The 26,423-nt window shown below is 40.6% G+C and overlaps 1 protein-coding gene across 1 annotated transcript in view; it reads right to left on the bottom strand.

Moving 5' to 3' along the window:
* Positions 1-26,423, bottom strand: part of LOC307045185 (voltage-dependent T-type calcium channel subunit alpha-1I-like) — a 211,457-nt gene that overhangs the window by 83,778 nt on the left and 101,256 nt on the right. The window contains exons 11-17 of the mRNA XM_079690718.1: positions 23,093-23,210; positions 21,360-21,515; positions 15,386-15,467; positions 12,316-12,515; positions 4,130-4,200; positions 2,321-2,506; positions 868-1,144 (exon numbers count right to left, since the gene is read on the bottom strand). Coding sequence (XP_079546844.1) covers positions 868-1,144; positions 2,321-2,506; positions 4,130-4,200; positions 12,316-12,515; positions 15,386-15,467; positions 21,360-21,515; positions 23,093-23,210 — 1,090 coding nt within the window. The remainder of the gene's footprint in view (positions 1-867; positions 1,145-2,320; positions 2,507-4,129; positions 4,201-12,315; positions 12,516-15,385; positions 15,468-21,359; positions 21,516-23,092; positions 23,211-26,423) is intronic.

Raw genomic sequence — 26,423 nt, 5'->3', positions numbered from 1 at the left:
CAGGTGTATATCAGTATGTAGTGTCTCTACTTTAAAGAGTCCTCTCCTGCTGATGTTCAGGTGTATATCAGTATGTAGTCTCTCTACTTTAAAGAGTCCTCTCCTGCTGATGTTCAGGTGTATATCAGTATGTAGTGTCTCTACTTTAAAGAGTCCTCTCCTGCTGATGTTCAGGTGTATATCAGTATGTAGTGTCTCTACTTTAAAGAGTCCTCTCCTGCTGATGTTCAGGTGTATATCAGTATGTAGTGTCTCTACTTTAAAGAGTCCTCTCCTGCTGATGTTCAGGTGTATATCAGTATGTAGTGTCTCTACTTTAAAGAGTCCTCTCCTGCTGATGTCCAGGTGTATATCAGTATGTAGTGTCTCTACTTTAAAGAGTCCTCTCCTGCTGATGTTCAGGTGTATATCAGTATGTAGTGTCTCTACTTTAAAGAGTTCTCGCCTGCTGATGTTCAGGTGTATATCAGTATGTAGTGTCTCATACTGTCTGTGCTGCAGCACCTCTTTTCAACCTCTGTCTGAAACCAGAACCCAGTCTACTCTGATTGGTTAACTGGCCGGCTCTGTTGTGATTGGTCAACCTGCTTAGAGAGGTCACGCCCCTTAGCCGATCACGTACAATGTGTCTGAGTGCTAGTCAATAGCAGCATAAATGTTACACAGGGATGTCTCTATGTTCCCGAGAAACTCCCTCTGGAGGGAACTCAGTGATTTTAGCCTTTGCAGACCATTTACTGTACATGCACACAAACATATATGAGACACTACAGTAAAAGTCAAATCCAGAAAGCAGAATACCAGGGCCTCTTCACAAATTATATTTATCTATATATTGCGATAAAGATAAAGATCTGTTCCACTCACATAATCCGTCTCTTCGTCGAGGTCGGTTCTGTCCTTGCGTGCGTTGACCTGAGGGTAAACCTCGGCCATCAGCTGAGTGTGCGGTGTTTTGCCGTTACAATCCCGATGGTCCACCCCACTTCCTGCGACAGACCCCCCGGTGATCGACCCCCCCGCCCCGGACCCCCCCCTCCTCCCGGGGTCTGCTGATTGGACGGGAGGGAAACCTGGAGGATGGCCTCTGAGCTCAGGAAGCTCCAGAGAAAGAGCCCGACGATCCCTCCTCGCAGAAAAGCGCCTGGAGAGGAAAAGTGGAGGTGGATGATGAGAGGCAGAGGAGTACAAATACTTTGTTTCTGTACTTAAGTAAATGTTTCTGGTATCAGTACTTTACTCCACTACTTATCTTTCTGACTACTTTTTACTTTGACTTCTTACATGTTGAACCCAAATACCTGTACTTTCTACTTCTTACATGTTGAACTCAAATACCTGTACTTTCTACTTCTTACATGTTGAACACAAATACCTGTACTTTCTACTTCTTACATGTTGAACACAAATACCTGTACTTTCTACTTCTTACATGTTGAACACAAATACCTGTACTTTCTACTTCTTACATGTTGAACTCAAATACATTTACTTTCTACTTCTTACATGTTGAACTCAAATACCTGTACTTTCTACTTCTTACATGTTGAACACAAATACCTGTACTTTCTACTTCTTACATGTTGAACCCAAATACCTGTACTTTCTACTTCTTACATGTTGAACTCAAATACCTGTACTTTCTACTTCTTACATGTTGAACTCAAATACCTGTACTTTCTACTTCTTACATGTTGAACACAAATACCTGTACTTTCTACTTCTTACATGTTGAACTCAAATACCTGTACTTTCTACTTCTTACATGTTGAACACAAATACCTGTACTTTCTACTTCTTACATGTTGAACTCAAATACATGTACTTTCTACTTCTTACATGTTGAACTCAAATACCTGTACTTTCTACTTCTTACATGTTGAACTCAAATACCTGTACTTTCTACTTCTCTCATTTTCCAAACAGGCTGGTTCCTTTAGTCTGAATGTGTGTTTGGTGGCGTGATCATTATTATTCAGAGTCATTGCGTGCCTATTGATTTGAACACGATCCGTGTATCCATCATTTCCTGGTCTTCTCTAAAGAAGAGGGACCAATGGAAACGTTGTCATGTTGCCGTTGGTCACCATGGAAACATTCATTAGCTAACAATTACATTATTGTTCTATTAATATAAAGGGAGGTCAGGTACTCTTTAAAACAGCTGCTAGTTATGGGTACTTTTTACTGAAGGACATTTCAAACCCTCTTTACTTTGACTTGAGTAAAGAAGTTTAGTCAGTACTTCTACTTTCACCAGATTATTTTTAAACACGAGTAGGCCTATCTGTACTTCTACTTGAGTAAAGGATGTGGGTACCTTTGCCATCTCTGATGAGGGGGGAGAGCCTGATGGGAGTGTCGAGGGTGGGAGAGGAGGGACTCCTGCTCGGCAGCGAAGGTGTAGGAGTAGGGGGATCGAGTGCTTTGGACACGGAGACTCCCCCCCACCACAGGGGGTCCACCAAACCCATAACTCCTCCGACCCAGGCTGTTGGAGCTGGACCTGGTGGAAGAACAGTTATATAGGCAAGTTTATTTATATCGCACTTTTCAACACAAGTCATCAGTCATTCAGTCATTGCTCACTTTTTAGCAGAAATACTTTTCTATGTCCTCACTTTCTTTCTACTTTCTTTTTAGATTTATTCTTATCACACCTTTCATGCACAAAGCAGCCCAGAGTGCTTTACAGAACAAGAAGAAAACATAACAACAATATTAACATAAATACAGAATTAGATAAAACATCAACCGTGATCCAAATGGAAATCCCTTGAAGTAAAGCTGAGAAGAAATATGAATAAGTTAAAATAAAACAAACATAAATACAAATAGTTATCACCACAATGAACCGTATTTAATTGTGTCTTAATATTAGACCCTCCAGAAAAACGCGATTCTGCGATCGTAGAATTTACCGCATAATCAGCAAAATGGCGCAGATTTATCAAAAGGCCGCATAATCCCCGCATTTTTCCACAAAGTTGAGAAAAAAAAAGTTCACTCGTGTTGACGTGACGTCATCAGCTCGCGCATCACAGAATGTAAACAACACTGTATAGAGTGAACGTGTGGAGCTCACACGATAGAGAAAACACCAAGATGAAAAAATCTAATCCATCTCATTTACCGACGAACATTTCTACTAAAGACCGGGCAAAAAGTGGGGGGAAACTATTCTGCACCCCGTGCAACTGTGTGTTGGAGCATAAGAGAAAATCGACGGAGACGACCCACTTTGATTCATTCAAACATTCGAAAATGCTTTCTGCTGCTGCGGACAAGAAAGCCAAACAACTCACGTTCACCGAGGCATCAACCTCCAAAACCCTTTAGAGGGCTACAAGAAACGAAGTGAGTCGCCTACAAGATTGAAGCTGGTCAGATAACGAACGAGTAAATGAAAACAGAATGAGGCGGAGAAGTGTGGGGGGGGGGGGCGGGGGGGGGGTGTGAGATTAAAATAACCCAATTGCTTTTACAATAAATAAACATTGAATGTGTTTAATTGAATAGTAAAGGGGTTTAACGTTAGTGGCAGGTTGTGTGTGAGAGAGAATAAATAAGACAGCCCAATATTTAAAAAAACATTTATTCTTTTTTCCCGCACATTTAGCATATTTCGCAACTTCCCGCAATTTCACCGCATAAAATCACGTAAAAACCCCGCATGTTTAATCGCATAATTAAGGATTTTTGCCCGCGTTTTTCTGGAGGGTCTATAATGTACATGATTTCATTTCATATTCTGTTCTTGTACACATCCTATTCTATTTACATGTATCCAGACTTCTTGCACTATTTTTTATTTTGTATTTTATTATATATGTTGCATTGTTGGAGGAGCTCAGGTAAGAATAATTGCATTGCCACTTCTACCCTGTAGCTGAAGTGCATGTTACGATGAAGCCTCTGAATTAGAATTGGAGTTATGTAATATTCATGAACCAATAGAGATGTAATCAACGCTGGATGCACGTTAAGAGTCATAAAGCTAATAGCAGCATTAAACAACAGCTGAGGTTCGATGTTCCCATGTCTGTAATTAAGGCTTAATGAGGGTATTAAATATTCATTGAGGCAAAAGCTGAACTCAATTACAGGATGTAAATGTGATCTTTTATACCTGCGGCTCCATGCAGATTGTGGATGCAAAGGGCGACCCCAGTTGTGGTAGTTTGGACTGCGACCGTGACGCTAGAAGAGACACAGAGCAGATTAGTTAGTACTATCAATCAACAACTTTATTAATCCTGCAAGGGGCAAAAGGTTATGAGCAGTTTCCGTCATGCACACATGCAGGAACACACAGATACACCCGGGAGCACAGATGTGGATCATTCCAATTTACACGATAAGTAATTTCATAGCATCACAATAAATACATAAATACATAAATAAATACATAAATAAATAAATAAATAAATAAATAAATAAATAATCAAGTTAAAAAACCTATCACGAATTTAGGTTTTTGGTACTTGTGGTTTATCTGTCACCACTTTTTAAACAGCCTAACCTAACCCTACCCAAAGATTCAATTTGCGTATTTAGAGAGTCTGAAAAAAACCAAAAATTGCCTATTTAGAGAGCAAAGAGAAGTGCAGACAGATAACCAACAAATGAAGCTCAGCGCAAGTTCAGGCAGGAAGACCTATCACTTTGTATTGCACGTCATGGCAATACTCGCTCCCTTCACTAAATGATAGGGAGCGCCACTCCTCAGCTAACCTATCACTTCCCTCCGTTCACAAGCCTAATCATAGCACCTGTTAATCCCTCTATATATGCTCTCCCCTTTTCCATCAGCTGTCTTCCAGGTGTCAACGCGCAACCCTCCTCCACCCCTTTACCTCCTGCTTCCAACTCAGGGCCAAGCTCAACCTTCTCCCTTCCAACCGGACCTAACCACTCATCACCACCACGAGTGTCTAGACCCAGGGGGGTTCATCGGAAACAGTTCTTCCCCTTCCCGAATGATATCCTACAAAACCTGGGCCTAATCGCCAAACACCATTTCATTCACTTGTTATAAACTGTCATCATTATGTTTCATTTATATAATGTGACCCGATAATAAACATGTATTCCATACATCACGTCTCTCCTGATTGAAGTACCGATTATTTTCACTCTCCATTATTCTGACAATCTTTTTTGCTATAAACAGCAAGTTATAACCCAAACTGGTTTGATTTAACACAGTTTACAGAGCTACTTCCTGGTTTGTATTTGACCTGCCATATAGGGGCTCATTGACGGCCAGGCAATAATCATCTCCCTGGTTCTGTTCACCAAAAGCCAACAGGATTGTATTCCTTAAACGATATGCAACGACAAAGGTATGACACTCTTTCCCTGTGCTTTTCCTGGTAAAAACCATATTCCATACTCGTGCTCTACTCCCACCAACACCTGTCTCAAATATATACAATTACACCAGAGGCCTGTACTACGAAGCTGGATCAACCTAACCTGGATATGTTTGAGTTATCCGGTTGGCCTAATCCAAAACATACGCACTCTCGCTAAACGGTCCTACAACGCTGGTTATCAAGTGGATCGCTCAAGCCAGCCGTGTCCTATCTAGTTAGGTGTGCGTTCACATGAAAGGGGTGGTATCTGGAGCATTCGACCAATCACAAACATGGACAAGCGTACTGACAGCGCAGCGTCATACTTCCTGAATGAAAAGTGATCTTTAATATTAGACATATGAAGAAGTTAAACTTTAAACATCCATGACTTAAACACTGTATCCAGGATCAAAGCCACATAGCTGCACCTGCAAGGTGAATACAGCTGGTAACAGAAAAAGTGTTTGAATGCGTACATTAACAGGTTTATGATATCACTGCCCCGTCTAAGACACCATCTGACTTTCATTACATTTGACTCGAGTGTTTCGTCAACTTAATGTGTTGCTTAAAATAATACTTCTGCATACAGTATGTGACACTGTGAGTGTTGCACGGCCAGATACGGCTCAGCTGACTCAGATAAGGAGATATATGATACATTATGATGTGATATGCCGCGGACTGTACTTAATGTTACTCTGATCCAGTTACTTATGTTGTGGCAGATATTTAAGTAAGCTTTCTTAACGCTAATGTTATAATAGTCAGATTGCTCTGAAGATGGGAGGTGATATTCTATTAATGTTCACGTTCACACATTCGGTGATTTTTGCCGGCCGTCTTTCCTGCAACTGCAGCTTTTCTGTATTTCCTTTCTCCTGTAATATGACTTGATCGCTTTAAACTCCGCACACTGAGCTCTGATTGGTCAGCAGGCAGTGCTTTCACTGAGTTGAGCTCTTAGCCTGCAACCTAACCTGCTCCGGGGCAGGTTACCGCTCAGAATAAGTAACCATGGAGATCTAGCCTGCTAAAAAGAGAACCAGCTTTGTAGGACCGGAGAGCCTGAGCTTTCCCTGAAGTTAGCCGGCTAAGCGGTGCCCAAATCACCCACTGCCCAAATACACCTTCAAAATAAAAGCATAAAACTACTTTAACTAACTTAAATAATAAAACTCAATAATAATAATTTTACTATAAACAAAAAAAGCAAGAAAATACAAATGTAACTGTTCAATTATATAAATCAAAGTATAGCTCCGACAAACAGTCTTTAGGTAAGTCATCGCCTAGGGAAGTTTAAAGAACAAATGTAATCTATTCGCTTGCTGTGTATGCTCTTAAATTCAGCACATGAATATATGGCGACAGGGATAAGTGGAAAGGAGCGGGCCTGCTATTGTAGGTTAATCTCTAACAAATGTGAAACTAAGATTTTAAAGTGAACTTGCAGTGCTGTCATCAAGTCTAATGTGCAGACCCCCGAGTGCCAGTTCCACTCAGAGGAACAGAACCAGTCCTGTTTGTTTCCGCATGTCTAATCCTCTCAGCTTGGCAGAGATAATTATGGGTTTTACCCTCGAAGCATACATGTCAACAGTCAGAGCCTGAACTGATGCGATATAACAGGGAATCTATGCATCTGTCTCTATAGAAACAGAAGTGAAGCCGAACAACGGCAGCAACACTGACAACTGCACTGCGGATAAGTCGTGTCATGTGTGTGTGTGTGTGTGTGTGTGTGTGTGTGTGTGTGTGTGTGTGTGTGTGTGTGTGTGTGTGTGTGTGTGTGTGTGTGTGTGTGTGTGTGTGTGTGTGTTTGTTGGTGTGTGTGTGTGTGTGTGTGTGTGTGTGTGTGTGTGTGTGTGTGTGTGTGTGTGTGTGTGTGTGTGTGTGTGTGTGTGTGTGTGTGTGTGTGTGTGTGTGTGTGTGTGTGTGTGTGTGTGTGGACATTTAAGAATATTTATTCCGCCCAACACAGCATAAACTAGACACATTCTGGCTCTATGATATGCAGTCGCGATCTGTCTGCTGCTCAACATTCTGTCACAGCTACCACTTTGTCTTATACGAAATGAAATTGAAAGTCAATGGCGATATGAATTTAAACATCATTACTTTTTATTACCAGATACACCGTGCACCTCTGCACTAAGTCAATGTGTCCTTGGCTGTTCTCACCGTCTATGAACACGGCTTATTTTGAGCTTTATTGATGTCTCTCTAGGTACAAGTTTATCTGACATTGAACTGAGGCTGATAACTGTACTCAAAATAACAACACCATTAAAGATAAGGGAGGGAAGGAACAGGTCGCTACTCTGACCTCATTCCTATTTTCTTAAAGCGGCTATAATATCCAGGTTCATTTTAGTATTTATTGTCTTTACTTTAAAAAGTCCTCTCCTGCTGATGTTCAGGTGTATATCAGTATGTAGTGTCTCTACTTTAAAGAGTCCTCTCCTGCTGATGTTCAGGTGTATATCAGTATGTAGTGTCTCTACTTTAAAGAGTCCTCTCCTGCTGATGTTCAGGTGTATATCAGTATGTAGTGTCTCTACTTTAAAGAGTTCTCTCCTGCTGATGTTCAGGTGTATATCAGTATGGAGTGTCTCTACTTTAAAGAGTCCTCTCCTGCTGATGTTCAGGTGTATATCAGTATGTAGTGTCTCTACTTTAAAGAGTCCTCTCCTGCTGATGTTCAGGTGTATATCAGCATGTAGTGTCTCTACTTTAAAGAGTTCTCTCCTGCTGATGTTCAGGTGTATATCAGTATGGAGTGTCTCTACTTTAAAGAGTCCTCTCCTGCTGATGTTCAGGTGTATATCAGTATGTAGTGTCTCTACTTTAAAGAGTCCTCTCCTGCTGATGTTCAGGTGTATATCAGCATGTAGTGTCTCTACTTTAAAGAGTCCTCTCATGCTGATGTTCAGGTGTATATCAGTATGGAGATTGTAGCCTTTGCAGACCATTTACACAGAAACCTATAGAACACATAGGAAATCCCAAAAAGCATGATAAGGCTTTAATAGTAGTATGCATATACAGAGCTCTCAAGTCTCACGCATTTGGCGTGAGACACACGCATTTCACTCCATTCACACGCCACACCTTGTATTTCTCACGCAGAGATTTCTTTCCAGGGTACCGCCCACCAAGTTGCGCCGCAATTTTGTAAACAAACTAGGCTTGTTTGAGACGCGTGCACTCCACTAGCACCCCCCCCCCCCCATTGACATTCGCGATACAGAGGACTTCATACTCCACTAGCACCCCCCTCGTTGACATTCGCGATACAGAGGGCTTCATGGGAACTTTGAGGGGAGCCAGAAGTTGGAGTACCAAACACCGCTGCCAAAATCTCACTCTGAACTCTGTTCAAAACTTGAGAGCCCTGCATATACTCTAAGAATAATTATGTTTGAGGTAACCCTCCCAGAGATGATGACTTGTTCGCAGTTTTGATCAAGTTGTATGACGAGAGCCTGGACCAGAACCTGCGTCTCTTTCTGGGTCAGCTGGGGACGTGTCCTCCTGATGTTGTAAAGAGTGTATCTGCAGCAGCGGGTTGTAGCAGAGATTTTTGCAGTGAAGGACAGCTTGTTATCTAGGGTCACAACCAGATTCCTTGCAGTCTGAGTCGGGGAAACAACAGAGGGGCCGATGTTGATTGTTAGGTCAAGAGTGGGACAATCTTTAAAAGAAGCAATCATTGACGCCTCCATGTGCTTTTCCACCCTCAATACTTAATGCATCATCAACTCGATTCTATCAGATTGAAACGCCCCCCTATGAGTAAAACTTCCCTTAGACTAATGCACTTTTGATTGTGCTGCAAGACAATAGAGCGGTTTTTGTAGAAATAGCATCACAAGGGCTTCCTCGCCAGAAAGCCAATGGGATTTATCCACGTGATTTTGGATTATTGAAGAAAATAATCTCTGTGGCAAACAAACGTTTATGATACTCACACGTTTTGTTCAGCAGGATAATCTTCACATATTGACACCACTTTATGTGTTGTTCATATATGTACATTTACCCTCTGTTGAACGAATAAAGTTATTCTGATGATTTTTGAAGCAAAAAGCAAAATCTTGGGCTATAAAGGAACTACAGCACGGTCACATGACATCACGTCACCACCGCTAAGCTAAAGGTGGCTAATGTTGGGCTATAAAGGAACTACAGCACGGTCACATGACATCACGTCACCACCGCTAAGCTAAAGGTGGCTAATGTTGGGCTATAAAGGAACTACAGCACGGTCACATGACTTCACGTCACCACCGCTAAGCTAAAGGTGGCTAATGTTGGGCTATAAAGGAACTACAGCACGGTCACATGACTTCACGTCACCACCGCTAAGCTAAAGGTGGCTAATGTTGGGCTATAAAGGAACTACAGCACGGTCACATGACTTCACGTCACCACCGCTAAGCTAAAGGTGGCTAATGTTGGGCTATAAAGGAACTACAGCACGGTCACATGACTTCACGTCACCACCGCTAAGCTAAAGGAGGCTAATGTTGGGCTATAAAGGAACTACAGCACGGTCACATGACTTCACGTCACCACCGCTAAGCTAAAGGTGGCTAATGTTGGGCTATAAAGGAACTACAGCACGGTCACATGACTTCACGTCACCACCGCTAAGCTAAAGGAGGCTAATGTTGGGCTATAAAGGAACTACAGCACGGTCACATGACTTCACGTCACCACCGCTAAGCTAAGGGAGGCTAATGTTGGGCTATAAAGGAACTACAGCACGGTCACATGACTTCACGTCACCACGGCTAAGCTAAGGGAGGCTAATGTTGGGCTATAAAGGAACTACAGCACGGTCACATGACTTCACGTCACCACCGCTAAGCTAAAGGTGGCTAATGTTGGGCTATAAAGGAACTACAGCACGGTCACATGACTTCACGTCACCACCGCTAAGCTAAAGGTGGCTAATGTTGGGCTATAAAGGAACTACAGCACGGTCACATGACTTCACGTCACCACCGCTAAGCTAAAGGTGGCTAATGTTGGGCTATAAAGGAACTACAGCACGGTCACATGACTTCATGTCAACACCGCTAAGCTAAAGGTGGCTAATGTTGGGCTATAAAGGAACTACAGCACGGTCACATGACTTCACGTCACCACCGTTAAGCTAAAGGTGGCTAATGTTGGGCTATAAAGGAACTACAGCACGGTCACATGACTTCACATCACCACCGCTAAGCTAAAGGTGGCTAATGTTTGGCTTGATGACGTTTAGTCGTCTCATTTAGACACTTTAAATACAACAGTGGGGTATTTACTGACATAGTTATCTCGTAGAACAAAACTTTCAAATCTTTTCATCTTGTGTTAATCGCAGTCTCAATTTCATGCTAACTACCAGGCTAACGGCCTTCAAAAGGAGGCAGCAGGAAGTGCTAAATACTAACTTCTTTCATGGTTTAGGACTCATGTCTACACCACTCTGTGGAGCAATCTTAAATTAGTTTGGAGTTTCATCCGAGTCTAAACTGCTTAGAAGATGGATCTTATCAAAAGCTTGTGACAGAAGCTGCTGATAAAACCTTCGCAAAACTTCATGAAGCAACTTTATTATTACCGCTGTACTTTGTCTCCAGGTGATGTAACTTCTGATGTGAATTAACTCTGGAGAGCCGTGGGAGAAGAGGAGGAGACTTCACAGTGAAGAGGATCTTCTTCCACACCCACAGAGTTTAACTTTATAACCTGTGAGGTAAGAGCGCCGCCAAACAACAGCTTATCTCTCTCTGTGTTTCACTCCCCTTTATCTCACTGTCACTGCATCGCCATCACCCTCCCTCTGTTCTGTTTCTTCTTCTTCTTCTCTCACTTTCTGACGAGGTGGGGGCAGTCAATTAATTCAAGCTGCCATGGCAACTGGATGCTGAGCCAAACATGGATGAACTCTTTTCTCTCTCTGGAGGTTTCAGTTCAGCAGGCACAACGCTGAGGCTCTGTGTGTGTGTGTGTGTGTGTGTGTGTGTGTGTGTGTGTGTGTGTGTGTGTGTGTGTGTGTGTGTGTGTGTGTGTGTGTGTGTGTGTGTGTGTGTGTGTGTGTGTGTGTGTGTGTGTGTGTGTGTGTGTGTGTGTGTGTGTGTGTGTGTGTGTGTGTGTGTGTGTGTGTGTGTGTGTGTGTGTGTGTGTGTGTGTGTGTATGTCGACTACAGGGTGAAACACTGATATCATTGGAATAAGGATCACCAGGTTAGATGTACAGAAGAAAATTAAAGTGTAACGATCAAGAGATGGAAGAAGTACTCAGATCCTTTCCTTAAGTAAAATAAGTAATACTACATTGTAAAGTACTCAAACATATCTCATTGTGTTGCATCGCAGTTATCTCAACAAACGATATTTAGTTTGTCCCAAAACTCAGAAATCCAGTGCAGAAAATTGCCTGAAATTAAGATTCTCCTAGTTTTTGACTTTTTACAGTGTACTATTTGGAAAGGCTGAAAACAGAGCAGAGATGGAGAAGTACTTGAGTAAAAGCAGTTTACTTAGTTACTTCCCACCTCTGATATAAGGTCAATTTATTACCGATTATCATGGCTTAAATAACTCAAGATTACCATGCCACAAAATCAAGTAAAAAAAAAAAAAGAAACGATCAGTTTAAACTTATCTTTAAAGTTCCTTATTGTTTCTTTGTTACTTAGTTACTTCCCACCTCTGCCTACAAGGTATCCATTTTGTTTATAAAGTATCAATTAAAGGGTTGAGTTTGCCAGCTGCAAAATACATATCATTTACTGTGATTAAGCTCCCTTCAGAGGGTTCCTTTGACTCAATGCTGAATATCATTTCTACAAACGTGCATATAATATATCAGTGTGTGTGTGTGTGTGTGTGTGTGTGTGTGTGTGTGTGTGTGTGTGTGTGTGTGTGTGTGTGTGTGTGTGTGTGTGTGTGTGAGTACCAGAGAGAGGGAGCGTCTCTCCAGGCTGCTCTTTTCGCTGCTCTTCACACTGCTCTTCAAGCTGCTCTTCACGCTGCTCTTCCTGGACTCCATGGTGAAGCTCCGCCTCTCTGAGGAGTTTGACCTCCGCGACCCCCGTGGCCCCGACAGGGCCCCGAGCTCCAGGTGCCCGTTGGGGGTCAGCGTGCAGATCCTGGGGTCTGGAGGTATAACAGAGATTACACGCTGAATACATATGTTATTGTTTGTTGTGCCATCCATCTAATGTTCCAGTTCTTGTGTAAATGTAAATAATTGTATCTACCGTAATGTTCGGACTATAAGGCTCACCTGAATATAAGCCGCAGTAGCTAAATTGAATGATGTGTACATATATAAGCCGCACTGGACTATAAGCCGCAGGTGTTTTAATGTTTAATTACCATATGTAAGGGTTCGTGCTCAGAGGGGATTGTCGGGAAAGAGATGGCTGTTTGAGGAAGCTCCCATTTATTAACATTTCAACAAACAAGTTGCATATTTGCATAAGGTATTCAAGTGTTAGCATTTAGTGCAATAGTAGCTACAGAACATGTGCTGTGTAAACTGTACTGTATCACATAGCGTTTCAGACACACACACTTTTCAACTTTCAAACTTAAACGGTGCGCTCCCAGCGCACGTACCGGCAGTGATCTACAGCAGTGGTTTTCAACCAGTGGTACGGGGACAAACTGTCTCGCTCTCGTAATGTCTGTCTGTCTTGCTCTCGTTCTGTCTCTCGTACCACTCTCGGTTCCACTTTTACTTTTGCGCGCTACCTGTCTCACTCTTTTCCGGCCTCCAGCTTTTCCTGCTGGAGCCCGCCGCTTAAAGGTGGGGGGCGCGGACCGGCCATAGAGCCCATAGAGTTAAAGGTGATGGACTGTAACCTGTAAAATCCATAGATTTAGGAGGTCCCCTAGTGGCCGTTACCTGTAACAATCCATAGATTAGCCGCACCGTTATATAAGCCGCAGCGTCGAAAAATGGGAAAAAAGGCGCGGCTTATAGTCCGAAAATTACGGTATTTCATTTTTAGGGATTTTTAATTGGATTAAAATCGTTTTTTATTTTATTTTTTACTTCTTACGGTAATACAATAACTTTTTATTCTATGTGTTTTTTTCTTTTCAACCCTGACACTTTACAAAGCTTCAGACAGCTGCTTGTGACTTTAACATGTATTTTAAGGCTCCAGTCAGTGGGAAGGTTAAATAAAAAACATCTACAAAGATATTCGTTTTGGAGACATTTAATCCTGATTGATGTCTAAAGAAATGAAATGTTGGAAACGGGTGGGATGATGGTGCCAAAATCCACCCCGACTGAGGATTCTCCACGAAAGAAAAGGTTGAAATGTTACCCTTGGCTCACTTCCTAAGCTCCTTAAGGCTAAAAGAAGGCTTTACAAAAATGTAGAGAGGTGGAGAATGAACACTCACTGCCCACACAGAACGAGTAAAAGACAAGAAGCAAAGGTAATGAGTCTGTGAGTGAAGGTGGACGTTAAAACACCTCGTTGTATTCCCATCCACTGTAAGGAGGAGAGGGGTTTTATATATGCCAACACTGCAGGGATCCTGTCACACCGTAGAGAAGCTTCTAGACTCTTGTTTTTTGTGAGGTTTCATAAATGTTTGACTTCTTTATGTTTTTTTAGGATGCTTTTACTTAATTTTACAAACATATTAAAGAGACCCTTGAGAAAATGGGTGTAATCGGGCTATATACGTATATATGATAGGGGTTTCACCAACTAATCGACTAGTCGACTACCTTTACCACTAGTCGGCGCTGTAGGCCCTAGTCAACTAGTCGTGAAAAAAATGGAGGTAAACGAGGTGCTGCAAAATGCTCCAAAACACGTCCGACATTCTTATGTATGGCAGTACTTCAACGAAGATGTAACCAACTCCACAGTGAAGTGTCAGTTGTGTACAGCTGTACTGAAGTACAATACAAATGCATCTGCTATGCGCAACCATCTGAAGATGAAACACCCGCTGCCGACAGCTAGCACTAGCAGTAATGCTAGCACCAGTGAGCAACTGACCGGCGTCAGCACTGAACAGAGGCAAACGAACAGCAAGAAAACACGGGTCAACAGTGATGCGGATGATGAGCTACGGGATTACTGCCAGCGGACACCGCATATCCCCACAATGGATAATCCACTGGAGTGGTGGGCAGAAAACGTGCACCGCTTCCCCCGCTTTCGAGGAGCTACCTGGCTATTCCAGCCACAAGCACCCCGAGTGAGAGGGTTTTTCCCTGGCAGGCAACACTGTCACCCGAAAGCGGTCAAGCCTCCTTCCCTCACATGTCGATGCGTTGGTGTTCAAACCAAAAATATGGAAAGATGGACGTTATCGTGGAGGACAGCGAATAAAGTGTTGCGCTGTTGCGCACTGGATTTACGTGGCATTTATGTAAACAAGAGTTTTTTGCTGTGGATTTTGGTGAGTCCAGTGTTGGTTATTTACTCAGCCATGTAACACAAATTAAAATGCAGTGTTTAATGTTACTGTATGAGTTCCAATAAAAAATACAGTTGTACACCTCACTTTGTGTGTCTTTATTATGACGTAACGACTAGTCGACTGCTATTTTGAAAAACGTGTCGACTAGTAAATATTGGTAGTTGTGAAACCCCTAATATATGAGTAACTGATAATAATAATACATGTTATTTACACAGCACTTGTCCTGGTGCTCAAAGCGCTTTACAAGCAAGCAAAGAAAAATAACAACGACAGTAAAAAGTGTTAAGCTTGGTGGAATAGGGGCGAAGGGTTTATGATACTTAGATGTAATTTGGATAGTGGGATATAATTGCGATTTTAGAGAGATGTTGATATGTATCTAACTACAGGAAGTAGTTTTAACCCAAGCCATTGAGGTTTAAAGAGGAAATCAGAGCCCAGTCTGTTCTGATTCGCCCGCTGGACAGCTCAATCGTGATTGGTCAACCGCTCAGATATGTCCCGCCCCCTTTGGGCCTATTTTATTGTTACTGTAAGGCAGAGAGGTAAACGTGCCATCAGCTCACCAGACAACTTTATGGATTCGTGTTTCTCACTCTCGTCAAAGGAAGAGTGGTCATCATCAGAATAAGAGCGATTGGCATCACCCTGGAGACAAAGAAACATAAAGACAGACGGGGAGTTCATCATATGAATGCAGTCTTGCTATGGGAGGCTCACAATGTACCAGCTTTCACAGGTTTAGTTTGACATAGGAACTGGTGTCAATCAAACAAACAGACTCCCCCACCAACGATCAAACAGATATCCATGTTCATATCATGAGGTTAGTTGTTCTAAAGAGTAGAGAGCGGTATAATTAAGCAATAGCTCACGACACTGAAGTGTACTGCTTTTATAAAACGGTTACCAAGTGTGGCAATATGAAAGAAAAATACACACTCTAATTTAAATAGTTTTTATTAGTAAATAATGATGTTCAAAATAAAATAGTCCCTCCGTTGCCTTCTGCACAAAACATAGTGCAAGGTGGTTGCTATGCAACAACACTGACAGCAAGCGAACATATTAGACAGAGAGCGTTGATCCATTATTTGGCTATTTATTTACATGAATGTGTATGTTGCTGTTTATTTACATTAATGTGTATGTTGCTGTTTATTTACATTAATGTGTATGTTGCTGTTTATTGTGCAGCCACTGAAAAACTGTCCAGCATCAGTAGCATGGCTTACGTGGTCACTTGTATAGGTTGAGGTTGTTCTAGGCTGTTGCTTGGCGTGGCGAGAATATTGCTCCACTTTCTCCGGTCCCCGAGATTGGGCTTCCAGTAGCTCTGGAGAGAGCTTTCGCACCTGTGGCCACTAACGGTCATAATTTCTCTGCTTTGTTTCAAGACCCGCATCAGAAAGCTTTTGAATGGTGCTACTTTTCCAGTTGGTCTACCTGCTCTTCACGTAGCTCTGCATGTCGTAGTTTAGGTGCTTATTTTTTCCGGAGATAGGCACTGCTCAATCCACTCCTACATACTATAGTAAGACCCCCCCGGTGGTCGAAGTTAATCTTAAATGTTTCCATTTTATGCTTTGAAAGTTTGTTTCGTAACGGAAGAAATTTAAATATATTTAAAAAAACTGACAATTCAAATCAAGCAATCTGATTGGTCGATAGCGTTTTTGCGGACCTCTTTGATTACAGATTTGAAAACGTCGTTGCTTGCTTTAAAAGTAGCACAATTCATTATGTTAAAGCTTGGAAAGTATCTAGATACCCCTGCCCTAATGCCAAAGGAACTGCACACTGAATATGTTTTGCCGTTTGATGTCTATGTCTGGACCGCTGCGTCAAAAACGAGGGCTTCTGCCCCGTTACTTCTCCGCTGCTTTCTTGTTGCTTTTCAGCCCAACGGTATACTGTTTTTCTCAGACGCGGAGGGATACTGACTTGTTGTGAAAAGTAACTTACAATTCTACCCGTGGTATACGCTCAGTATATCACGGCTAAGAACCAATCAGATTGCTTGATTTGACTTGTCCGTTTTATAACAACTGTTTTATCCCAGCAGCTATTGCACAAATTAACTAATCATAGGAGCGTCACACAGATTTATTTATTTAATTAGGAATTTTGAATGTTTCATTTCATTTCATTCAATTTTTATTTGTCCCCTTCATTGTACGCAAAACCAAATCTACAATAATTGCCACAAAACATGACTCTACCATTGAGCGAAAAGGAGCAGGGAGAAGAATACAATCTTATGTGACCTGCCCCTTTCTAAAAAAAACAAAATAAATAATTTTTCTTTTTTTCGTTTTTTTTAACAGCCAAACATAACAGTATCTTAGGATACTAAGAGAAACACACACAAACAAAAAGACTTGTTTCCCACTTGACGGTTAACGGAAAGAAACAAAACAACACCAAAACATCACATGTAGCTATAAGGAAAAGAAAAGTGCAACCCCCTCATCTGAGTCCTACTGGAGAAGAAGGTGGAAAGCAACGCATGATGAGAATAATAATAATGTCCGTGTTTGTACTCGTGCTTTTCTTTTTCAATGTTTTTAAATATTTAGAGATTTGACGGAGCAGGGTGTACTTGTATTAGAGATGTGTCTGTTGTGTGTGTTTGTTTTTAGAGTGTGTCAGGATAGGTGCTCGATTATGGCAAAAATCATAATCTCGATTATTTGGGTCAATAATTGATATCACGATTATTAAAAATGATTATCCATTTACTTTGAAAACATCAATTTATTGAAAAAAGAAAGTTGTAGTATATTTGTAACTCTTGATTACCCTGAACTTTAAGTATAATTCAATTGAAAAACCAATAAAAATTATAATATATATATATATATATTTAAAATAAATAACAATAAAAGATAATTTAAAAAATCGTTTTATTTTGATTATGCTGTTTTCATAATTGTTGCAAGGCAAAATCGTAATTGCGATTAAAATACGATTAATTGAGCAGCCCTATGTCAGGATGGATCCCTTGTCTTTTTATCTGCAAATTAAATCTACCGACGGGTACAAATAAAGAACCTGAACCAACCACAAACCCCTTGAAACACTAACACACTACTCTAATAACCCCGACGTTTGCTTTAAACCAATGGGAGTCCCCTTTGTTCTTCACAATGGAAACATCTGGAGTAAATTGGCTCAATAATCGCCAGGGGTTAGCGGTAGTAGCAGTAGTAGAGGAGGTGGGAAAGCCAGAATAAAAGACCTTCAGTGAGATGAGAGAGCAGACAGAGGAAGACTATCAAAACCTTGTGAATTATGTCAGTGTCCCTCCTAAATCTACACTAGCGATGAATGTGGAATGGACTACTGTTAGTCAATGATTTGTCTGTACATTTGACAGCTGATGGCAGACTGGCAGCATGAGTTCCTCTGAGATGGATGGCTTCAGTATTGTGTGTAATACACCATTATTATTAGATTTTATACCATTTGAATCCTAGAATAAGTTTGCAATTCCTTCACAGTATTTAGGCTTACAGTATAGTCAAAACTTGGTAAAGGGAACAGCAGAATAATACAGACAGGAAGTAAACACTGAAGGGAACAGCAGAAGAAGACGGACAGGAAGTAAACACTGAAGGGAACAGCAGAAGAAGACAGACATGAAGTAAACACTAAAGGGAACAGCATAAGAAGACAGACAGGAAGTAAACACTAAAGGGAACAGCAGAAGAAGACAGACAGTAAGTAAACTCTAAAGGGAACAGCAGAAGAAGACAGACAGTAAGTAAACTCTAAAGGGAACAGCAGAAGAAGACAGACAGTAAGTAAACTCTAAAGGGAACAGCAGAAGAAGACAGACAGGAAGTAAACACTAAAGGGAACAGCAGAAGAAGACAGACAGGAAGTAAACACTAAAGGGAACAGCAGAAGAAGACAGACAGTAAGTAAACACTAAAGGGAACAGCAGAAGAATACAGACATGAAGTAAACACTAAAGGGAACAGCAGAAGAAGACAGACAGTAAGTAAACTCTAAAGGGAACAGCAGAAGAAGACAGACAGGAAGTAAACACTAAAGGGAACAGCAGAAGAAGACAGACAGTAAGTAAACTCTAAAGGGAACAGCAGAAGAATACAGACAGGAAGTAAACACTAAAGGGAACAGCAGAAGAATACAGACATGAAGTAAACACTGAAGGGAACAGCAGAAGACAGACAGGACGTAAACACTAACGGGAACAGCAGAAGAAGACAGACAGGAAGTAAACACTAAAGGGAACAGCAGAAGAAGACGGACAGGAAGTAAACACTGAAGGGAACAGCAGAAGAAGACAGACATGAAGTAAACACTAAAGGGAACAGCATAAGAAGACAGACAGGAAGTAAACACTAAAGGGAACAGCAGAAGAAGACAGACAGGAAGTAAACACTAAAGGGAACAGCAGAAGAAGACAGGCAGACAGGAAGTAAACACTGAAGGGAACAGCAGAAGAAGACAGGCAGGAGGTAAACACTGAAGGGAACAGCAGAAGAAGACAGGCAGGAAGTACACACTAAAGGGAACAGCAGAAGAAGACAGACAGGAAGTAAACACTGAAGGGAACAGCAGAAGAAGACAGGCAGGAAGTACACACTAAAGGGAACAGCAGAAGAAGACAGACAGGAAGTAAACACTAAAGGGAACAGCAGAAGAAGACAGACAGGAAGTAAACACTAAAGGGAACAGCAGAAGAAGACAGACAGGAAGTAAACCCTAAAGGGAACAGCAGAAGAAGACAGACAGGAAGTAAACACTAAAGGGAACAGCAGAAGAAGACAGACAGGAAGTAATCACTAAAGGGAACAGCAGAAGAAGACAGACAGGAAGTAAACACTAAAGGGAACAGCGGAAGAATACAGACAGCAAGTAAACACTAAAGGGAACAGCAGAAGAAGACAGACAGGAAGTAAACACTAAAGGGAACAGAAGAAGAAGACAGGCAGACATGAAGTAAACACTAAAGGGAACAGCAGAAGAAGACAACAGGAAGTAAACACTAAAGGGAACAGCAGAAGAAGACAGACAGGAAGTAAACACTAAAGGGAACAGCAGAAGAAGACAGACAGACATTAAGTAAATACTAAAGGGAACAGCAGAAGAAGACAGAAAGGAAGTAAACACTTAAAACAGCAGAAGAAGACAGACAGCAAGTAAACACTAAAGGGAACAGCAGAAGAAGACAGACAGGAAGTAACACTAAAGGGAACAGCGAAAGAAGACGGACAGGAAGTAAACACTAAAGGGAACAGCAGAAGAAGACAGACAGGACGTAAACACTAACGGGAACAGCAGAAGAAGACAGACAGGAAGTAAACACTAAAGGGAACAGCGGAAGAAGACAGACAGGAAGTAAACACTAACGGGAACATCAGCAGAAGACAGGCAGACAGGAAGTAAACACTAAAGGGAACAGCAGAAGAAGACAGACAGGAAGTAAACCCTAAAGGGAACATCAGAAGAAGACAGACAGGAAGTAAACCCTAAAGGGAACATCAGAAGAAGACAGACAGGAAGTAAACAATAAAGGGAACAGTAGAAGAAGATAGACAGGAAGTAAACACTAACGGGAACACAGTATGGGCTCTGGCAGAGTTTAAAGACTGGTTAATGTAAAAGAAAAGGTGAACAGACTTGGACAGGTACAGAAAACCTCGATCAGTGCTGCCAGCATTGGACAGTTTCGGACAATTTATTCTTAGCGGCAGCAAATCAATATTTATAAGGTCAATAAAATCCTTAAAAATCGATATTAAGAGTGAAGTCGTTGGTTCATTGAGTGTGTTGCCATGTGAGAGGCAGGGCAATGAACAGTGAGGTGGTCATTATCCGGTTTATTACATATCCAGTTGCTAATAACCTTTTCATTAATGACTGCCTTGTTGCACATTGCTCCTCTACATGACCTAAAACTATTTCAAAAGAATTGTACAAGAGCGTGGATTGGTTTAGTCTTTTAATGTTTATTTTAACTGTATATAGAAGCAGTAACTCATGTCAATCTGCTCAGTTTTTATGAATACAAAGACCAGGCTTATTCTAGCTGTGAATGTCCTGGGCAAAGGTCAAAGTGAGAAACACAGACAGATGGACGGATGCCTACTATCTATAGAACAATTCTCCATGCACAGAATGCACTGTTGATATTGATATCTAAACATTCGAAATGCAGCACTTGTTCGGAGGAAGTTGTTGAATATCTGTGATGTAAGAGCTGCTTCCATGCATTGGAAAATAAAGATTAATTTCACCAATATTCGGAAATTTGGAACGGTTTGGAGTGAATGAGGGCTTTTTAATTTGGTGCTATTCCTTGGTTGCATTAAATGTCAGTGATCATTTAATATATGTCACCTCTACTGAAGCAGGTTGAACCAAATTAACATTTTCAAAAGGTTAGTGATGAATAAGATCAACAAACCTGGCCTGGGCACCTCAATCACGTACGACTTTGTTCAAAACCAGACCTCAATTTATTAAAGAAACAAGTTTACAGCCTGCAGTTTGAGTGTGCTCCCTTACCTCCGCCTGAAAGCCTTCGACCAAGATGGCTACCAGCAAGTTGAAGAGGACGTAGTTTCCAAAAGTCATGAGCGCCACGAAGTAAAGAGCGGCGAGAGGAGAAGTGGCCGCCATCCCGTTGTACAAAACCGCGTTCCAGTCCTCCTGGGTCAGAATCTGAGAGAGTAACGGAGATAAACACACACATATAATGCGTTAATAGTACAAAAGAACAGATGTCCAACCATTTGATTGCATATTCTTACATTTGCAAAATACTAATGTTTACCAAAGAGTTCTGATATTCTTAAATCTGTCATCTATTAGCTTTAAATGATATTGAAAATATGAAACACATGAGACTTATAGACCAATATGCAAAATGTACATCATTGGAGTCAAAGCGTGTGTAAAGTTTAGTTCAAAAATGTATTGAATTTTAAGAAATATGTCCAATACGGAAAATCATTAGGGCCATGACTGAATTAAATTTTTACGATCTTTCCAAATCGGCAAATATTTTTCTCAGAATTCCGATTTTAATTTAATTAAAAAATAAATAAATCACGTTTGGTTATATCTAAAAATATAATGCCCTAGTCCTCTTCTAACGCAAGTCATCTGCGTACAGAGAGAAATTATTGCACACACTCGCGCTTACACACAAGTATACCACTTGAACACTTTAAGTAGATGTCGATACAACATACTGACGTTTCCCAAGGAGTTCTGGTATTCTTCAAATAAACTGTTGGGCAAAGATTATTTTAGATTCTTCTATTGGTTTTTTGAAAATATATATCAAATGTGAATTAAAACTTGGTATCAGAACCAATATAAAAAAATTGTAGGGATGCACCGAATATTCGGCCGCCGAAAATTATCGGCCGAAAATGGTTAAAAAGGCCCTTTCGGCTTTCGCAGAAGTAATTCAAAAATGCTGAATAAATGTTTTATGGACCCATAATAGTGATTATTATTTAAGTTAAGTTTTGCCATAAACATTTATTTTTCCATAATCAGGTAGGTGAACAACATTGGTAAAAAATGTATACATTATATATATATATATATATTTCTATTAATCATTTTCGGCATTCGGTTTTCGGCCAACCGTTTCCTATTTTCGGTATCGGTTTCGGCCAAGAATTTCCCATTCGGTGCACCCCTAAAAAATTGTATTTGAAAGTTACAAATGTTGTAAAGATTTGTGCAAAAATGTATTCAGTCTTAATAACTATGTGCAAGTACGGAAGAGGATTAGGGCCACACTTGACCAAAAGTGAATATTTTTTTCTGTCAGAATTTGTACTTTTTTCTCAGAATCCTAACTTTTATCTCAAAACTCCCCAAAAGAAATTCACTTTTGGTCAGAGATACAAGATTTAAATATGGCCCTAATCCTCTCAAGTCATCTGCATACAGACATAAATGGTTGCAAGTGGAGAAACTATGCAGAGATGTCTTAATGTGTTTATTTTTAACAATATTGACCAGAACAGGAAATGTTCTCTGATGGTGATTTTCCGATACAAATGAAAAAATAAATATGTTTCATCTGAGATACAATTCAAAATAAGATTATTTGCTTACCAAGATGATGAATTGTCTAAAAACAAGACCCGGTATCTCACTGCAGTGTTACTTCTGAAGTTATTATGTCTTAGAGCAAGTGTAAAGACATATTCTGACTAGATGTTAGACACATGGAGTTGGAAAGATTCCTGGTTTTTGTCGTGTGACGTGTTGTTTACCTGGAACACGGTGACGATGGCCCAGAGCAGAGAGTCAAAGTTCTTCCGGTCCGGTACGGTGTCGCCGGTCTCTGTCTTCAGACTGAACTTACAGCCGAAGATGTGCATCCCCAGGATACTGAAACACAGCATAAGAAAACCTTTCATAGTCAAACACAGGCAGTCGTGTTGAAAAAATACTGAATGTACTCTTTGAATGTATATAACCGGATGTTAAATAGATGAAGCTCATGAGACACTGTGTTGAACATACGATAGTTCAACGATTAAACATGATGACACAGCTCCTAGGGAGATAGGCATATGACTGTCATGTTTATTGCTGACGCAGGCCTTAGCTAATCTGAAGTAAACATTGAATACTGCTTTCTATTCCTCCATCTTGTGACTGTGGAACTCCCTCTCTTGGATATCAGCATGTGAAGGACACTGTTCAGGAACTAGTTGATGCTCTGTATGTGATGACTCCTTCCATTCTGGAGAGGATCACAGATACATGGATCCTGAGGTTGAAGCTCAAGCTGGGGACCAGGGAGAATTAAAAATGTTAAGTATTCAGAAAGTCAGATTTTTGAGAAAAAGTCAGATTTGAGATTTTTGAGGAAAAGTCAGAATTTTGAGAGTCTTTCGATAAAAATCCATATTTTTGAGGTTCCGAGAAAAAGTCAGAATTTTGGGTTTTTTCTCGAAAAATTCAGATTCTTGAGATTTTTGAGAAAAAGTCAGATTTTTTGAGGATAAAGTCAGGATTTTGAAATGTTTTGAGAAAAAGTCCGATTTTTTTTTATTTGAGGAAAAGTCGGAATTTTTTTTTTTTTGAAAAAGTCAGATTTTTTGGAAAGTGAGATTTTTTAGTTTCTTTTGATAAAAATCCATATTTTTGATGTTTCGAGAAGAAAGTCAGAATTTTGAAATGTTTTGAGAAAAAGACAGATGTTTTTGATTTTTTCGAAAAATTCAGATTTTGGAGATTTTGGAGAAAAAGTCAGATTTTTTGAGGAAAAAGTCAGAATTTTGAGAAAATGTTGAGAAAAAAAGTCAGATTTGGGGAAAAAGTCAGATCTTTGAGAAAGAAGTCAGGATTTTGAGAAAATGTTGAGAAAAAGTCAGATTTGGGGAAAAAGTCAGATCTTTGAGAAAGAAGTCAGGATTTTGAGATTTTGAGAAAAATACCAACAAATTCTCTTTTTTTGTTTTGACTCCTTCCATTCTGGAGAGGATCACAAATACATGGATCCTGAGGTTGAAGCTCAAGCTGGGGACGAGTGAGATTTTTCTAACAGAAAGTTTTATTTTAGTTAACATGTAATAATCTTAACCAAGCAAAAAGATGGACTATATGCGGGTCATGTTGTAACATGAACCTGTATACACTCATAATGTGAGCATATAACATCTGCTGTACCTGACTGATGAATAATAGACTTGGTAAAGCAGGATGAATATTCTGCCAATGTTCTGCAGTTATTCACGGAGAGGCTCCGGATAATTAAGGCTTTTCTTTGTTCCGCCAGTTCTGATTGTGGACATTCTGCATTGATATGCTGTACTCTGTGTGCAGTTATTTTTAAAACTTTACTGAAACCAAACACTTTCTTGGCTGGGAAAATGAAGACAATGGTTACACAATATGTAATCACACACCATTGGTTGAGATAAAAGGTAATATGTAAGAGGCGTGTGGCGCAGTGGGTGGTGTTCGGATCAGGTTCAAACCCCACTGCAGTCAGCATATCGTTGTGTCCCTGAGACACTTCACCCCAAATTGCTCCTGTGGGGATTGTCCATGAGTTCACAGGTCCTGCTCATAACCATTAATAATGTGGCTTCTAAATAATGGCTTCAGTTTAGATAAACCATATGTCAGCTCATCATTACAGTTACAACCTTTTGTTGTGATGCAATGAAGTTTTGAATTTGTTCGTATGGGTGTTTCCTCTCAACATGTGCTCTCTCCGTGTGAACAGTCCCTGGACATTATGAGGTAATGGTTGATTTGCGGCTTTGAACATAATTTGGATAGTTTTATAGTCAACCAGGTCTTGTGGTTTTAGTGTTTTTAGTTTGATAAATACTGTATTTGTCGGTTCTCTGTAGGTAGTTTTATGTATAATAATTATCAGCCAGACAATTCAATTGGAGTAAATTGAAAAACCAGACATGACATGGACAAATGCTACGGTGACATGTGGCTGGGATGTGACACTTTCATAAGCCTCCATAAAAAGAACAGCAACACACAATATAACACCTTTTCATAGTCGCAGCTTGGTAAGTACAATGATACAAGAGATAAGTCAAATCAAGCAATCTGATTGGTTCGTAGCTGTGATATAATGAGCGTATATCACAGGTAGAATTGTAGTGGCCACAGGTGCAAAAGCTCTCTCCAGAGCTACTGGAAACCCACTCTCGGGGACCGGAGAAAGTGGAGCAATATTCTCGCCACGCCAAGCAACAGCCTCGAACAACCTCAACCAATACAAGTAACCACGTAAGCCATGCTACTGAAGCTGGACAGGTTTTCAGTGGATGCACAATAAACAGCAACATACACATTAATGGAAATAAACAGCCAAATAATGGATCAACGCTCTCTGTCTAATATGTTCGCTTGCTGTTAGTGTTGTTGCATTGCAACCACCTCGTTTTGTGCAGAAGGCAACGGAGGGACTATTTTATTTTGCTTAATTATATCACATGAAGTGCTTGTACAAAATCTCCCTGCATGTGTGTATCTGGTTAACTCAGGGTCCTTTCTTCTCAAACCCGTGTGAACGCTGGCCGTTGAACGAGAAGAGGAGAAACAAAACAAAGTGCGGACTGCAACCATTGATCGTCCTCTTAAAGCCGTTTTAGGCCTTCAGAGAAACTGCTTTTGCTGCTTGAACATCTTCATGTCTGCTAGTTACAGTATGTTGCTACAGCTCTTGAAGTGTCTGCTCATTAAATTCTAACAAGATCTTTCAGTGTGTGCTTGTTATATTCCACTCAGGGTTCATAGCTGCTGCAGAACACTGTGACCTTCTGCTCTTCAATGGGAGCTGATAGGCAGGTGAGCAGGACTTACACAAACACATAACAGAAGAAGAATGAACGATAATCTCTTTCTAAGCCGATCGTGTGTGGCTTAGAAAGGTGTTGAAGGCTCATGGCATCACATTTATCGTCAATCTAATATTTAATAATCCATTCCTTGCACAATTAACGTATAATATAATAACCTGCTTATATTTTGTTTCTGTACATTTGTATTTCCACATGTATATTTTCTACTTTTTTAATGCTATTTTATTTATATTTGAGACGTTTACATGTTGGATTGTTTATT

Source organism: Notothenia rossii (assembly GCF_949606895.1).
Source record: "Notothenia rossii genome assembly, chromosome: 1".
Lineage (NCBI taxonomy): Eukaryota > Metazoa > Chordata > Actinopteri > Perciformes > Nototheniidae > Notothenia > Notothenia rossii.
This window is presented reverse-complemented; position numbering and strand designations above follow the sequence as displayed.